This window comes from Hoplias malabaricus, chromosome 3, assembly GCF_029633855.1.
Source record: "Hoplias malabaricus isolate fHopMal1 chromosome 3, fHopMal1.hap1, whole genome shotgun sequence".
Classification (NCBI taxonomy): Eukaryota; Metazoa; Chordata; class Actinopteri; order Characiformes; family Erythrinidae; genus Hoplias; species Hoplias malabaricus.
This window is the reverse complement of record NC_089802.1, coordinates 6,054,764-6,072,507: the sequence shown is the minus strand read 5'-3', so window position 1 is coordinate 6,072,507 and position 17,744 is coordinate 6,054,764. Positions and strand designations below refer to the sequence as shown.

General features: G+C 44.9%; 1 protein-coding gene across 1 annotated transcript in view; it reads right to left on the bottom strand.

The window, feature by feature from the left end:
- Window positions 1-25: 25 nt before the first annotated feature.
- LOC136691735 (disintegrin and metalloproteinase domain-containing protein 12) overlaps window positions 26-17,744 on the bottom strand; it is a 133,396-nt gene continuing 115,677 nt past the window's right edge. The window contains exons 18-23 of the mRNA XM_066664474.1: window positions 16,464-16,572; window positions 16,255-16,390; window positions 13,247-13,391; window positions 10,933-11,289; window positions 5,605-5,744; window positions 26-2,732 (exon numbers count right to left, since the gene is read on the bottom strand). Of these exons, the coding sequence (XP_066520571.1) occupies window positions 2,660-2,732; window positions 5,605-5,744; window positions 10,933-11,289; window positions 13,247-13,391; window positions 16,255-16,390; window positions 16,464-16,572 (960 nt within the window). The 3' untranslated portion in view covers window positions 26-2,659. The remainder of the gene's footprint in view (window positions 2,733-5,604; window positions 5,745-10,932; window positions 11,290-13,246; window positions 13,392-16,254; window positions 16,391-16,463; window positions 16,573-17,744) is intronic.

Here is a 17,744-nt window from a genome sequence, read left to right as displayed (position 1 = left end):
ACAACTTTACTTAGCATTGCTTCGTAATTTGAGTTCCAAACATATGAATACTCAGCCATGAAAATGTACAGGTTCTTTTTTCCTCCCACATATTGATTTTATCAAAGAGTTCTCATACAAAAATGCACTGTGCCCTCAAGTCACTGAGCAAAATAAAGTAAGTTAATATAATGTTTTTATGTGTAGAAATACTGATACAAGTGTGTGATTACAAAATGGTAAAAAGTGAGTACAGGAATAAAGACTGCCAAACAAGCAAAAGCAAAGCATTACCTACAGTTGTGATTCATTTAAATCCAGCTTTCAATCTGGAGTTGCACAGTCTTTATGAAAGTGTCTAGAAATAATGTACTGATGTATGAAGTTTTAACATTTCAGAACTGTAATCAAAATATCACCTAAAGTTATATATATGCATCAAAAAGTATGAGGTGCCAAATATGACACCAAATATGAAAGCAACTTCAGATAAAAGCAACTTCAGAACAGGATGCTAAGTAATAAAAAAAAGAAAAAGAAATATACAGCTCTACAATGTGTAGAGTGGATAGGTGATGAATGTAGGCTCAGTAGAGACACACTGTCATGTCTGGAAATATCAGAATGAACTCATTACAGACATTAAAACAAAACACACTAAGTCGTCCCTGGGGTACATCCGTTTGTAGTGACTCCAGTTTGCTACAGATATGTTTTGTATGATAAAAAAAACCCATCATGTATCTTTTTGCTTGGATCACTGTGTCAATACGGTTTTCCTTCTGCTTTCACCAATTAAAGCCAATGGAAAAGGCTTATCTTTGACAGAGCATGGTATATCATTCACATCATTGGAAAAATCTTTTTTTTTTAATAGTCTCTCCCAAACTTATCCACATAAATGCTAAGCATGAAATGCCATGTAATATACAAGTTTCATCATAACGTTCATGTGGATAATTCAGTATAAAAAATGTGGGTGATCTTTCCATCAATTGTTTTTGAGAATCTAGGCTCAATAAACCATCTATATTTGAGTCGAGAGCTGAGTGACTTGAAACCAGACTTTCATGCATTGCTCCTTGAGTTCTGCAAAGTGGTATTTTTAGATGAAGAAGACCACAAAAGAGCTCTCATACTGTCAGAAGTCAGAAAGCTACGCTCACTGCCTCAAGTGAGTGACTGTACAAGTTAACATTTCTTGGCTGTTTCAGGTAAGTTTAGACCCTTTCAACAACAGGGCTGCTTAAAAGATCATGGGAAGGCTTTACCGTGGGTCGCGGTTCATAAAGCTATGACATAAAGCCTTTAATGACTACTCACATGAACATACAAAGGCTTATTCCAACAAGGTACTTGTCTTAACATACTGTATGGGTGAATGACCCATTAGTTTTTTGTGACAACAGACGCCTGTTGGAATAACCCTTTACAGATACAGTGGAACCCCTGCCTATGAACTTGATCCGTTCCGTGGACGGTTCGTAAGTGGAAAAGTTCGTTTCTCCAGTCAATTTTCCCCATTTAAACTAATGGAAAAGCAATTAATGCGTTCCAGCCCCCACCCCGAAAGTCACCCTTTTTACAATGATATATGTTTACAACACTCTCAAATTAGTAAAAAAATACATGTAGCGTTACTAAAAATAAAAGAGAAATACAGTGGTAACAGTAATAAAAATGAAAAATAGTTGTAAGTGGTTACACATCGCTACCTTGAAGACGTGACGACTGGCTGGAGGAGTAACACAGGCACTGGCTGTATGACGGGAGGTGGGGGGTGGGTGGAATAACGGAGAGTAGATGGGTGAATGTGGGGAGACGAAGCGTAGATACGGCTTAACTTAGCACGAATTTTGATATCTGCTATTTACGCTAATGCTAAATTGCTAAAGCTACAATTTGCTAATCTTAAAAGCTCACTCAAGTCTGGGTGCTGGGAGACTCGCCTATTGGGGTCAGTGGCCATTTCCAGCCGCCGGCTCGGAGGAGGCTCGGGTTCGTTTCTAGAGTCGTGGTTCGTTGGTGGAGGCAAAACATATTCAAATGCCCGGTTCGTATCTTGGAAAGTTCGTTAGTATAGGCGTTCGTTAGTAGAGGTTCCACTGTATATGATATTTATCATGGCAGGCTTTTTTGAACCCACAGTAAGTGTTACCATGATTTTTACTTAAACAAGAGCCGGACAAATGGCACAATGACTGACTACACAAACAGAGCACATTATGGCTAAGGAACTCTCCATAATCAAGTTTTCCCTTCTAAAAATTTAATTTCTACAACTAAAAGCACCTACATTGCAGTCATTTTGTCAGTTTCACAGGTTATGAGTACAATGTCTTTCACATCTCCTTTCATTTACCATTCTGTAGAATCCTTGTCATTTGTGTCAACTAAACAATACAAATCCAACTCCAGTCAGGACAAACCACACGTAAAATGACTATCAAAAGTCCACTACAATGCACTGTGCCAAAATAAATACAGTTGGGACGAACATAAATAATGTGCAGCGTGTACCTGAGTGTGGACTCATAGCACCGACAGGGGGCTTAGCACCAGGGGATCAAACAATTAACCCCCGTGATCAGGACTCAGAGATACTGTTCATTAAGACCAGCGGAGGTTTATAGTGCAAAATGGAGTAGGTTCTCTCCGCTGTGTTCCTGCAGCCGGTCTCCTAGCTGCTGGTCTTCGGCAGACCTGTGAGGAACTGAGGCTTTGGCAGTGTGGGGGGATGCTTAGGGGGAAGTCTGTGTGAGCAAAAACAAAATGGAAATAAAGCAATTTCTTTGTAAATCAATGTTATACAGTTGTGTGCAAAATTTGAGCACACACAAAAAAAAGTAAATACATCTGCATATTTTTGATTCAATTTATTTGAAAAAAAAAATTACTGTGTGCTTTCAGAATACGCTGTCCAAAAACTGTTTTACTCTTCTTTATCAGGACAAACGGCAAAAAAATTGAACTATTTATTTATTTGAAGTGCGTTTTAAGTTACACAGCTCGAGGGACCTGGAGGTTGTGGGTTCGAGTCCCGCTCCGGGTGACTGTTTGTGAAGAGTGTGGTGTGTTCTCCCTGTGTCTGCGTGGGTTTCCTCCAGGTGACTGTCTGTGAGGAGTGTGGTGTGTTCTCCCTGTGTCTGCGTGGGTTTCCCCTGGGTGACTGTCTGTGAGGAGTGTGGTGTGTTCTCCCTGTGTCTGCGTGGGTTTCCTCCGGGTGACTGTCTGTGAGGAGTTAGGTGTGTTCTCCCTGTGTCTGCGTGGGTTTCCTCCGGGTGACTGTCTGTGAGGGGTGTGGTGTGTTCTTCCTGTATCTGCGTGGGTTTCCTCCGGGTGACTGACTGTGAGGGGTGTGGTGTGTTCTCCCTGTGTCTGCGTGGGTTTCCTCCGGGTGACTGACTGTGAGGGGTGTGGTGTGTTCTCCCTGTGTCTGCGTGGGTTTCCTCCGGGTGACTGACTGTGAGGAGTTAGGTGTGTTCTCCCTGTGTCTGCGTGGGTTTCCCCTGGGTGACTGTCTGTGAGGGGTGTGGTGTGTTCTCCCTGTGTCTGCGTGGGTTTCCTCCGGGTGACTGACTGTGAGGGGTGTGGTGTGTTCTCCCTGTGTCTGCGTGGGTTTCCTCCGGGTGACTGACTGTGAGGGGTGTGGTGTGTTCTCCCTGTGTCTGCGTGGGTTTCCTCCGGGTGACTGTCTGTGAGGGGTGTGGTGTGTTCTCCCTGTGTCTGCGTGGGTTTCCTCCGGGTGACTGTCTTTGAGGAGTGTGGTGTGTTCTCTCTGTGCCTGCGTGGGTTTCCTCCGGGTGACTGTCTGTGAGGAGTGTGGTGTGTTCTCTCTGTGTCTGCGTGGGTTTCCTCCTGGTGACTTTCTGTGAGGAGTGTGATGTGTTCTCCCTGTGTCTGAGTGGGTTTCCTCCAGGTGACTGTCTGTGAGGAGTGTGGTGTGTTCTCCCTGTGTCTGTGTGGGTTTCCTCCAGGTGACTGTCTGTGAGGAGTGTGGTGTGTTCTCCCTGTGTCTGCGTGGGTTACCTCCGGGTGACTGTCTGTGAGGAGTGTGGTGTGTTCTCCCTGTGTCTGTGTGGGTTTCCTCCGGGTGACTGTCTGTGAGGAGTGTGGTGTGTTCTCCCTGTGTCTGCATGGGTTTCCTCCGGGTGACTGTCTGTGAGGAGTGTGGTGTGTTCTCCCTGTGTCTGCGTGGGTTACCTCCGGGTGCTCCAGTTTCCTCCAACAGTCCAAAAACACACGTTGGTAGGTGGATTGACTACTTAAAAAGTGTCCGTAGGTGTGAGTGTGTGAGTGAATGTGTGAGTGTATGTGTTGCCCTGTGAAGGACTGGCGCCCCCTCCAGCATGTGTTTCTGACTTGCCTCAGTGATTCTGGGCAGGCTCCGGACCCACCGTGACCCTGAACTGGATAAGCAGCTGCAGACAATGAATGAATGAATGAAGTGCATTTTGTGAAGCGAGAATTTTCAGCTATTAAACAATTTTTGTTTAGTATTGGTTTTGTCATACATGATAAAAAAATACTACAAATTTAAAAACGTGGGCGAATATCCCCTATGTTTGGTCACTACATCAATTTGCCTGGGGTTATAGAAAAGTGAAAATCTGAAAATATGTTGGTATCCATGGACTGTGATGATGAAACTTGAACAGACACGTTGCACTAAAATTTACAGAAATTGTTTACATTTAAACTTGTTCCCTGGAGAGGAAAAAAAGTAATTCGAGTAAAAATTCATCTGACCAAATTTGAAAATAAATGTAATAGAGTACTCTAACATAAATCACAGTAAATCTTCAAGTACACTGTAACTATACTGCAAAAGAGTCAAAATGCCTTGAGAGGAAATACTTATGCAAATTCCAATTTTTTAAATGTTTGTACTGTACACTCAGAATAGTACTGGTGTAATACTGGAGTCTGGCTGTAGGAAAGGCTTTGTGATGTGAATAAAGTAAAATTTGCTGATGAATTTTAATTTCAAAGGAGTAATCTTCATTAGCCCTCATTGAACTGAACCCATTAGTTCTTTTTAATTGAACTCTCCAGTCATTTATTTTGAGTAATTATGTTTTTTAGCTTGAATTCTGAAACCATGTAATTCAGCACTGCAGTGAAAGGGCGAATGGGTTAATCAGGAAGGCTAGGTAATCATACAATTCATTCATTCATTCATTGTCTGTATCCGCTTATCCATTTCAGGGTCACAGTGGGTCCGGAGCCTACCCGGAATCACTGGGCGCAAGGTGGGAACACACCCTGGAGGGGGCGCCAGTCCTTCACAGGGCGACACACACTCACACACTCACTCCTACGGACACTTTTGAGTCGCCAATCCACCTACCTTTTGGACTGTTGGAAGAAACCGGAGCACCCAGAGGAAACCCATGCAGACAGGAGGAGAACACACCAAACTCCTCACAGACATTGACACAGAGCAGGGCTCGAACCCACAACCCCAGAACCCTGGAGCTGTGTGACAGAGCCACCATGCCACCCTATTTATATATTTAATGTGTATTTATTGGGTATTATAAACGGCAATTAATATGAATGTAAATAATGAAATGAATGTATGCAGTTTGGTCTGTAAAATGTGGGTTTTGGGAGTGTGTTTACCTGTTGGGCTGTATGAGGGGAGTGCTAGTGGGGATGGGGGCAGGCAGGCGAATGGCTGATGGACTCTTAATCAGTCTGATACTTCGTCCCATTGGGTCAGCAGGCAAAGGCTTCTGGGGTGGGCTCGGTTTCTCAAGCTCCTGAAATAAAACGTAGCCCACACTGTTTAGCACAACTTCCTACAAGGACTTTTTCCTACAAGAGTTTATGCATATGACCATTCATCCCACATGCGCAATATAGGCAGGTAATGACTGATGAAAATCTAACAGCAGATATCAGAAAGCAGCATTGCACACGAAACCAAACTAAAGTAACATCTGGCATTTAAAATGCAGTATTAGACCTGCCACCAGAGTGCACTCTAAGACAGTACAACCCAGTCATTGGTGTAACACTACAGCAGAACAAGGGTTTTGACTGTTTACAGAGTTCTGCACTCTGCCATGGAGACGTGCCCCACAGGCCAAGTGATGATGCTTCGTCATGTGTTCCTAATCAACTTACAGAACATGGAGTAATGACAACCGGCTGCTACCTACGACACATCTGTTCCTCATCCCACTTCTCTCTCTATCTTTCTCTTCCTGTCTTGCTCTCTCATTTTCTCGCTCCGTCTCGTTCTCACCACTCTCTCGTTTCATTTTCCATCCATTTTTGAAGAAAACTACCCAAAATTTCACAGTTTGATTCCGCTGCATTTTTGAGTGTTTTTCAACATAATTAGATTCCGAAGCCACACTGTTTCTCTTCATTCATCAGGCAGTGTCTGATTACAAAAACAAGGTCTGATATTGCTTTGTTGGAGGGTGATCAGGCTGGAGGTTTTCACCAATGAAACATGCTAATGTTCTGAAACTATCAGATAAATACACGCATAGATATACACACGTAGAGGGAGAGAGGACATGGGACATGGTGCAGGTGGTTACTGTTGTATTACTGCACACTCATGAACACAAATCTGGAATGGCACTGTCTGAATCTGTGAAATTGTCTGAATGAGTGCAGGATCTGGAGAATTGAGTTGTTGTGCACAGTCAGAGTAAGAAATATTTAAATGAAGGAGAGGGGTATACGTTCTTCAGAACTTGATAAATATCTTTTTGACCATTTGGGATGACCTTATCATTGCCTGCACGCCTGTCTCTCCGCCTGCCCATCTGTCTGTCTGTCCTGCAGCTGTCCTTACACCTCCCTGTGGCTCTGCTGAATGGTCACAGATACTTTACAGTGTTTTTAAGGAGAAACAGCTGGGATGAAGTAAAGCTAGTCTGCTCTCCAGCACACTGCAGTTGAGGGGAACACGGTGCATTCCCCACATGGGGAAACGATAATGAAGAATTTCCAGCCAAGGAGTGGTGATGGTCAGAATCTATTAAGAAGAACTGTGTTACACAGATAAGACCAAAGACTGCAATTCATCAACCTGTCAGAGGGAGAGTGCTGATCTAGGGCCAGGCAGGTATGCCCTAATGAATGAGAATGTTTAGGCAGGGGTAACTGATCCTATTCCATCACTTTTACAGTTAGGTTTGGCCCCCAGGCTCATCAGCACGTTAGAAACCTGCTTAATAGGAACACATGGGTCTAGTACATGACCTTTAGACACTGGGTGTGATTTTATACATGTGGTTACTTCTGTCATCTTCCTGTTTGGATGGCAATCGTGCACCATTTTTATTTGCCATCTGTTCAATGTTTGAAGAGAACATGAAGTCACTGCACCAATGATTGCATTCTCTGCTGGTGGCATGAGTGTCTCAACAACTAAACATTTTGATAGACGTCAACGGCATTAGTTTGTCTGTTGCTGTGTCATTTTCAAATGCAGCTGGACTGAGTTACAGTCACCTGACTGCGTGTGAAAACACTCAGACTGATGAACGAGATGATGACACATTCCTTTCGCCTTTCGCTCTTTCAAAATGGACGATAGGTCTGATCCAATTATGCCATGTGTACATTTTGTGAGAAGCCAAGTGGGTGCTTTTTTCACTTAGAGACCTCCTGCCCATTTATTATATTTTATAACCCAGCTGTACAAGACTAGCCTCCAAATTGGCAGTTTATCAGAGAGTACAGCTTACGCACTGCACTTACAGCAGAAGCTGACTGACAAAGCCTTATATACCATGCTGTGACAGGCATGCACAATGACACTGCAAATTTGTGCTTTGAATTTTTGCTGCTTGCTGTCAAAGGCATGCTGTTTGAAAATACACTCCAGTGATGGGTTCCCCTCACAGAAAAGCTTGGAGGCATCATTACACTTTAATCTGAATTGAAACTCTTAAAGAGGTGTATGCTGCTTGTAACCCAATGAGTAGCACTGGGCATATATTCTCTAAATTATCCAATTAAATATATAATCAAGATGGTGTTGACGCTGTGATGTTTCTTATTTAAATCTATATCATTGTGTACTCAAGCTTGTTCGTTGATCTCATTTTTAATTGTGTTAAATATAAAGCTGTACCACTGTTGTTTATAAATAATTATAATACTCTTGTGTGAAACAGATGTATGAATAAATAAATGATTCATGAAGTAAATGAGCAAAGCGACTGTAACTGCTCAAGGGGACTGTATGTGTACAGACGAACATTGCGGCAGAACCACAAGCGCTAGTACACCATGAACCAGCTGAAGTAATCACAATCCGTCAGAAGGCCTGCTTTATTTCCTCGGGGGCTGCCCTCAGGGCTGTCTCTTTAAAGCTTTCTGGAGCTCTGTTCTCCGGGCCTGAGATGGCAGCCCTCTGTTTGCTTCCTGTGTTATTTATTAGCACTGCATATGGGATCATTTTTCTAGTCTGCTGGTGCGCTAGAGTCAGTGGGCCAGGCAGAGTGTGTACTGAGTCCATTTGCTTTGTTCTGACCCTTTGAGATTATGGTTATTAAGCTGTAACATGAAGGGAGTGGCTGACCTCTATGCAAAGATACCAGCTCGGTTTCTAGGAACGCAACAGCAAACAAATGAAATAACGGAAAACTTAGTTAGTGAAATGTATAGATAGGTACCCCTATCTTTTAGGGTCCATTTTATCAGGTCCATTTATGGTAAAAGGGCGGCACGGTGGTGCAGCAGGTAGTTGTCGCAGTCACACAGCTCCAGGGGCCTGGAGGTTGTGGGTTCGATTCCTGCTCCGGGTGACTGTCTGTGAGGAGTTTGGTGTGTTCTCCCTGTGTCTGCGTGGGTTTCCTCCGGGTGACTGTCTGTGAGGAGTTTGGTGTGTTCTCCCTGTGTCTGCGTGGGTTTCCTCCGGGTGCTCCGGTTTCCTCCCACAGTCCAAAAACACACATTGGTAGGTGGATTGGCGACTCCAAAGTAGATGTGAGTGAATGTGTGTGTGTCTGTGTTGCCCTGTGAAGGACTGGCGCCCCCTCCAGGGTGTATTCCCACCTTGCGCCCAATGATTCCAGGTAGGCTCTGGACCCACCGTGACCCTGAACTGGATAAGCGCTTACAGATAATGAATCAATGAATGAATTTATGGTAAATATACACTAAGTTAGGGCTGGGCAATTAACAAAAAATTAATGGAAATCGACATTCAGAACTTCTAAGCAACATAATCTTGTCTTTATCGATTATATCGATTATCATCATTCTGTTAGGTCCCCACTGTGTGTTCATGTACTGCCCCTTTAAAACCATGCTACCAAACTGTAGTAACGTGATTCTGCCCCTATCTGCCACATGGAAGCAACCTAAATGCTGAGGCTGACCAAGCAACTCAAGCAGCTAGTACCAAAGAAAAACACAGCATCTGTGGTTTGGAAAAAGCTCCCAGCAACATCAGAAAACATATCTCATATTGAATACTGGAGTATATTTACAGTACAAGCCTCCACACTGAACTATGAGGGTCAAGAATATTAAAAATAAATAAATAACTAATCATTCATTAATCATAGTAAAATGTGCAATTAATCGTGATATTGATTTGCACTCATATCGCCCAGCACTACACAAAGCAGTTCTAACTTTGTGTTTTCAATCTGAGATATATATAAAAAACAGCCCAAATATTATTATGCACTTCCATAAACTAAGAAGATCCCCATCTGTTTGCCTCAGAGTCCCTGAAACTACTGAATAATAAGCCTTGGTATGTAATAAGCCTAGGAGAAAGCTGATATTTATTAGTTTTACAGTGTAGAGGAACATAATGTATAGTCATTTCTTATGTGTAGAAAATATTTAAAATGATGCTCTTTTGCTAAATACAGGACGTATTCCAAAGAAATTAATTGTATGTATGTAGGAGTATGAAGTGTGGTTGCAGCTCCCAAGGTTTGGTGAATTCCATGTTTATCCATCTATAATTTTTGGGAATGTAGAATGTAGACTGACGTGCGTTTGTTTTCCTCTCGACCAGATGGTGATTGTATTCTTACACCACTTCATTCCTGTGAACAGTCTCTCAGCTGCTGCACTGTTGATAGCATGCCTGTATCACATGTAGCATTACAAGTTTCTCCCCACTGACCGACTGACCCCACTGCTCAGGGTGTGTTTTTACTGGACTCAGAGTTACTGTCAACACACACACTCTTTTATAAAGCCCAGAGGTCTGCCCTGTTCACGCCACACCACAGCACTGCACACGTTATACAAGAACAGACTGAACGATATAACACTCCACTCCAGAAAGTTTCACTCAATTACTGCTCTGAAACTGCACTGGGACAAGAGGTAAAAACCCACTGCAATCTCTCTGTCTCTTTCAAACAGGGTGTGTTTGATACAAACATGCAAAAAAATGCAACAAAGGCTATACATTGATCAGTCAAAACATTAGGACCTAATGGGACCTATTAGGACCTACCAAAGAGTGGGTATGAATTGGGGAGTAGACCATTCTCAGTGCTGCAGTGACACTAACACAGTGGTGGTGTGCTAGTGTGTGTTGCACTGGTATGAGAGGATCAGACACAGCAGTGCTACTGGAGTTTAAACTGCCAGTATCAGTAGTGGAATAGTTCACCAGCCACAAACATCTAGCTGACAGCGACCTGTGTCCACTGATGAACAAATAGAGGATGACCAACACAAACCGTGCAGCAGCAGAGGAGCTACTGTCTTTGACGTTATATCAACAAGGCAGACCAACAAGGTGTTTCTAATACAGTGGCCAGTGAGAGGGTTTTTGTATACAATGCTGCACTTCTGTGTCTGATCCACTTGTACCAATGAAACACACAGACACACCACCACCACGTCAGTGTCACTGGATATATCAATGTTTCTACCAAGGTTGTGTGGGTGCCATAGCCTTATAATACTGAGCTTTCTCAAAGGAAAAGATCTGTGTGTACTGACCATGGATATCCTGCAGGCGTTGGGGCAGCTGAGGGGGGTTCCTCGAGGTGGTGAGTGTGCATGTGTATGAGAGTGTGTATGAGGATGTGTGTGGGAATGTGCTGTAGGGGCTCTGTGGCTGGGTGAGTGTGTGTATGCGTATGAGTGTACGTGAGAATGTGTGTGTGTATATGAGTGCGAATGTGAGTGTGTGTGTGGTAGAGGAGGTGGAGGAGCCCGGTGTGGGGGCGGGGCAGGGGGTGAAGTGGTCAGTGTGAAGGGTACTGCGTGGGTCAGGTGCAGCGGAGGACACTGAGGCAGTCTCCGCAGAGACACGGAACCAACCACAGAATCCACACCCAGCAGAGGAGACTTAGGCTAGAGAGAGAGAGAGAGAGAGAGAGGTTAATACACTGTTTTTATTATACACTGAAGCATGCACTCAATTATATAAAGGAATAATTGGGGCAACAGTAAAATTCAGAGATCAACTCTCATATATCCCTGGGCTAGAAGCTGTTCTTGACTCTATTTGTCCGACATGTGATGGACTTGTAGCGTTAGGTGATGCCCAGTGTGGGATGCGTCTTACACTATGTTAATTGACCGCTGAATATATCCTCCAAGGAGGGCAGTGAACAGTCAATGGTCTTCTAGATGGCAATGATGACATTCTGAATGGCTTTGCTGTCCACTGCTAAGCGGCAGTGGGCATGCAGAGATACAGTCCCAGCACACTCTCTATGGAGCTGCAGTATTAGGACACAGGTGTCATTTTCTGTAGGACATTTTCTGAGGATACTTTAAGAAACCAGAGTAGTGTTGCCATTCTAGGAGAGATCTTCAGCGATGTGCGTTCCTAGGAACCTGAAAACAGGGACCCTTTCTTCACAGTCCCTATTACTTCTATTAGCCCTTGTTTTTTTTTTCCTGGAACGAGATGATTCTTAGCCAATGATTGAATTTCAACGGTGTAGGCACGTCTTATTTGCTCCTGAGATAAGGCCAACCACATAGTGTCCATTAATTTGATGATGTTCTTGGTAGGCTGGGTGGGGACACAGTCATATGTGAGGTGTAGGAGTTGAGTGTAAGTGTAAAGGAGACGTGGGACCTAGTTTAATAGTCTGTAGGTATTAGTCAGAAAGTCATCGAGCAAGTGGCATCCTGCTGCATCTGTTCTTTGATACACAAAGCACTGAATAGCACCCCTGTGTTGAGCAGATATTATCAGGGGTTATATATGTGAGTGAGTGAGTGAATGAGTGAGCAAGTGAATGTCTAAAATGAACTTGCACTGAAATATAAGAAATGTTTTTGCTTCTCCTCTTCAAAAATTATGTTTGTGTGTGTGTTTGTATTTGTGTGTGGTGGAATATTGCCTGTGTGGAGTATGACCTCACCCCACACACACACACACACACACACACACACACACACACACACACACACACACACAGACATACAGACAGAAATGTACGAAAGTCAAGTGCAACCCTTTTGTTTATTCAGTGTCCAGTCCTTCTTTTAAATTTCTTTGGGAAAATGAGAGCCATTTCCTGAAAAGAACGTACGCTCTGATAAAAAGCAAATGGACCACAGTTAACACTGAAAAGTGTATATATTTAATTGCTGAGTTTTTGTGTAATTAAATTTCTATTAAATATATGCTTCCTCTTATTTTCTTCCATGATGTCACTTAATTAACTTAACGCATCTGCTGAAATTGACTGGTGCAGCTAAGGCCAAGGTTTCAAAAAGAGAAGCATTATATTTCAAATAAAACATTTTCTTTTGCTCTTATTATAAACCATAAAAATCCATTAAAGCTTTCTATTTCTACCACACACACACACACACACACACACACACAATGTACTGGTCATTAACATTCCCAGAGAGCTACTGAGGTAGATCCATCAACATGACTAACCATGTTGGATTTGGTCTAACAAAAGTTTTTTTTTATGCATGTGTGTGTGTGTGTGTGTGTGTGTGTTGCTACATGCTTTGTATTCAGCAGGTGACTGAGATCTCACTGGACTCTTTTTTGACGTTGTTTGTCCACTGTCTGGCTTTTATGCAGAAAGCTACCTGCAGGCAACAGTACACTATGGGCAACTGTCATTGATATTCAGTAGGAACAATGGGTTTGGAGAATTAGAATGGCCTGTTTGGCTCTCTCTCTCTCTGTGTGTGTGTGTGTGTGTGTGTGTGTGTGTTTGACATGACTGATTGTCAGCATGAGTTGATGGATTTATTTGGGCGGAAAAGAAACCCGTAATTGAGATGAATAACAAGACACATACACACACTTAATGACACACATACATACCTTGTATATACTGGCACTTTGTGGTATGGGTGGTGCTTGGCACTGAGGAGATGACCTACATACTGCGTGTGTGTGTGTCTCGCTGTGTGTTTGGCTTGTTGAGAATATTTGTTCAGGACTTGTTGTCCCATTAGGTCCCACTGACCTGAAGCAAAATATAAAAAAGATGATTAAATCTCCTGAAGGTCAGCGTACCTTACAAATAGATTTTTACACATCACACTTGTTATGAATTTATTACATAAAACAATCCTTAACTCCTTAAGGCTTAAGCTAATTATTCGATAATTAATATTAAGATTGAGGGCGGTACGGTGGTGCAGCAGGTAGTGTTGCAGTCACACAGCTCCAGGGGCCTGGAGGTTGTGGGTTTGATTCCCGCTCCGGGTGACTGTCTGTGAGGAGTTGGTGTGTTCTCCCTGTGTCTGCGTGGGTTTCCTCCGGGTGACTGTCTGTGAGGAGTGTGGTGTGTTCTCCCTGTGTCTGCATGGGTTTCCTCCGGGTGACTGTCTGTGAGGAGTGTGGTGTGTTCTCCCTGTATCTGCGTGGGTTTCCTCCGGGTGACTGTCTGTGAGGAGTGTGGTGTGTTCTCCCCGTGTCCGCGTGGGTTTCCTCCGGGTGACTGTCTGTGAGGAGTGTGGTGTGTTCTCCCCGTGTCCGCGTGGGTTTCCTCCAGGTGACTGTCTGTGAGGAGTGTGGTGTGTTCTCCCTGTGTCTGCATGGGTTTCCTCCGGGTGACTGTCTGTGAGGAGTGTGGTGTGTTCTCCCTGCATCTGCGTGGGTTTCCTCAGGGTGACTGTCTGTGAGGAGTGTGGTGTGTTCTCCCTGTGTCTGCGTGGGTTTCCTCCGGGTGACTGTCTGTGAGGAGTGTGGTGTGTTCTCCCCGTGTCTGCGTGGGTTTCCTCCGGGTGACTGTCTGTGAGGAGTGTGGTGTGTTCTCCCCGTGTCTGCGTGGGTTTCCTCCGGGTGACTGTCTGTGAGGAGTGTGGTGTGTTCTCCCTGTGTCTGCGTGGGTTTCCTCCGGGTGACTGTCTGTGAGGAGTGTGGTGTGTTCTCCCTGTGTCTGCGTGGGTTTCCTCCGGGTGACTGTCTGTGAGGAGTGTGGTGTGTTCTCCCTGTATCTGCGTGGGTTTCCTCAGGGTGACTGTCTGTGAGGAGTGTGGTGTGTTCTCCCCGTGTCCGCGTGGGTTTCCTCCAGGTGACTGTCTGTGAGGAGTGTGGTGTGTTCTCCCTGTGTCTGCATGGGTTTCCTCCGGGTGACTGTCTGTGAGGAGTGTGGTGTGTTCTCCCTGCATCTGCGTGGGTTTCCTCAGGGTGACTGTCTGTGAGGAGTGTGGTGTGTTCTCCCTGTGTCTGCGTGGGTTTCCTCCGGGTGACTGTCTGTGAGGAGTGTGGTGTGTTCTCCCTGTGTCTGCGTGGGTTTCCTCCGGGTGACTGTCTGTGAGGAGTGTGGTGTGTTCTCCCCGTGTCTGCGTGGGTTTCCTCCGGGTGACTGTCTGTGAGGAGTGTGGTGTGTTCTCCCTGTGTCTGCGTGGGTTTCCTCCGGGTGACTGTCTGTGAGGAGTGTGGTGTGTTCTCCCTGTGTCTGCGTGGGTTTCCTCCGGGTGACTGTCTGTGAGGAGTGTGGTGTGTTCTCCCTGTGTCTGCGTGGGTTTCCTCCGGGTGACTGTCTGTGAGGAGTGTGGTGTGTTCTCCCTGTGTCTGCGTGGGTTTCCTCCGGGTGACTGTCTGTGAGGAGTGTGGTGTGTTCTCCCTGTGTCTGCGTGGGTTTCCTCCGGGTGACTGTCTGTGAGGAGTGTGGTGTGTTCTCCCCGTGTCCGCGTGGGTTTCCTCCGGGTGACTGTCTGTGAGGAGTTGGTGTGTTCTCCCCGTGTCCGCGTGGGTTTCCTCCAGGTGACTGTCTGTGAGGAGTGTGGTGTGTTCTCCCTGCATCTGCGTGGGTTTCCTCAGGGTGACTGTCTGTGAGGAGTGTGGTGTGTTCTCCCTGTGTCTGCGTGGGTTTCCTCCGGGTGACTGTCTGTGAGGAGTGTGGTGTGTTCTCCCTGCATCTGCGTGGGTTTCCTCAGGGTGACTGTCTGTGAGGAGTGTGGTGTGTTCTCCCTGCATCTGCGTGGGTTTCCTCAGGGTGACTGTCTGTGAGGAGTGTGGTGTGTTCTCCCTGCATCTGCGTGGGTTTCCTCAGGGTGACTGTCTGTGAGGAGTGTGGTGTGTTCTCCCTGTGTCTGCGTGGGTTTCCTCCGGGTGACTGTCTGTGAGGAGTGTGGTGTGTTCTCCCTGTGTCTGCATGGGTTTCCTCCGGGTGACTGTCTGTGAGGAGTGTGGTGTGTTCTCCCTGCATCTGCGTGGGTTTCCTCAGGGTGACTGTCTGTGAGGAGTGTGGTGTGTTCTCCCTGTATCTGCGTGGGTTTCCTCCGGGTGACTGTCTGTGAGGAGTGTGGTGTGTTCTCCCCGTGTCCACGTGGGTTTCCTCAGGGTGACTGTCTGTGAGGAGTGTGGTGTGTTCTCCCTGCATCTGCGTGGGTTTCCTCCAGGTGACTGTCTGTGAGGAGTGTGGTGTGTTCTCCCTGTATCTGCGTGGGTTTCCTCCGGGTGACTGTCTGTGAGGAGTGTGGTGTGTTCTCCCCGTGTCCGCGTGGGTTTCCTCCAGGTGACTGTCTGTGAGGAGTGTGGTGTGTTCTCCCCGTGTCCACGTGGGTTTCCTCTGGGTGCTCCGGTTTCCTCCCACAGTCCAAAAACACACGTTGGTAGGTGAATTGGTGACTCAAAAGTGTCCGTAGGTGTGAGTGAATGTGTGTGTGTGTGTGTGTCTGTGTCGCCCTGTGAAGGACTGGCGCCCCCTCCAGGGTGTATTCCCGCCTTGCGCCCAATGATTCCAGGTAGGCTCTGGACTCACCGCGACCCTGAACTGGATAAGCGCTTACAGATAATAAATGAATGAATAAATAATATTAAGATTAATATGTGAGTAATTTTTAAGAGGTGAAATTCTATAATTAACTTATTTTTACCTGAGCTTCTCAATTGTGTTTTTCTTGTTATTGATGAAGAAGCTGGCCAGAGTCTTCCTCTTAATGCAGATAATCATTCCAACACACAGCAAGCACAGGAACGCCACCACGATGCCCACCTTTACACTCTCACTGTCTGTGTACAGAAAGTACAGCATTCATTAAAACATATACCCAGACACATACACACACACACACACAAATTATACCTGCAAGTCTCATAGGCCCACTGTCAACGCTGCCTCCAAACCCAGCTTTATCACAGAATGGAGGAGCCCAGTGTGCTTCACAATGACAATTCTTCTTATTATTACACACCTGCAAAAGTAAAACAGAAACACACACACACACACACACACACACACACACACGTACATGCACACACACACACACACACACACACACAGAGAGAGAGAGCATTACCGTAGTAATTTAAATAAGTAATAAAGAGAAAGAAAAATAAACTGCTGGTGAAATAAGGAGATTTCTACCCTGGGAGACTGATGAGCAGAACAGGACTGAGTGTAAGAGAGAGTTCCACAGTTTAGGACTCACCATGCTAACAAATTACCCCCAGGGTTGACCAATTTGAAATATAAGTATGACTAAAACTCCTATTCCAAAAGAACTGAGAGTACAGGCCAGTGGATGACAGGAAATCTGACTGGTAGCAGGTATGAATAGTGTTTCTCAGAGAACCCAGTTTGTCCAGTCCACTGTCACTGATTCTGAATCACGCCTGGACTGTTCTGAGATTTATTAAAAGGAAACTGCAAACTTTCATATGGAAAGAGTTTCCATTTCCCTTCCAAAAGAAGACTGATTAGAGCGGAGGAGTGCATGGAGTCAGCAGAACTCTAACCTTACTTTACATACAAGTCTCAAGTTTGATAATTGTTAGATCCAGTGAGCTGATTGCCTGGAAATGACGAGCAAGAGGTCAGAAACAAGGCTGTCGTTTCACAACCAAATCCCACATGTTAGACAATGAAAGCAAAGCTGAAGTTATGCAAATGGTGCTCTTGATAGCTGTCCTTTAACTTGAGCTCAAGGAGAAATCGTAAGTTGTTCCCTAAACGTTGTACATCGGGTCCGAAGAACAAACTAACAGAAATGTCTACCCAATAATTCCCCTACAGGGGAAAGCGTATTGTTCTTAAGTTTTAATTAAGTTGGTGGAAGGAGACGTAATGAAAAGTACCTCTGGGGAATTTTTATTGGTCGAATATGAAACGAATATTGTTGAAATGTGACAATAGGAAAACATTCCTCTGTGATGTGTCTGTGTTTAATCAATAGCCGTCTGTAGTTTGTAGATGATCAGATAATTCTGGAGTGTAAACTGTAGGAACACAATGGTTCTCATGTGGAACACCTGCCTTTCACAATCATAACTGGTTTAAATGAGCTTTCCAAACAGATACAACAGCTGACATTCTCTACATCAAATACACGTACATTAAATACCCATCTCTCTCAAGTTCAAGTTC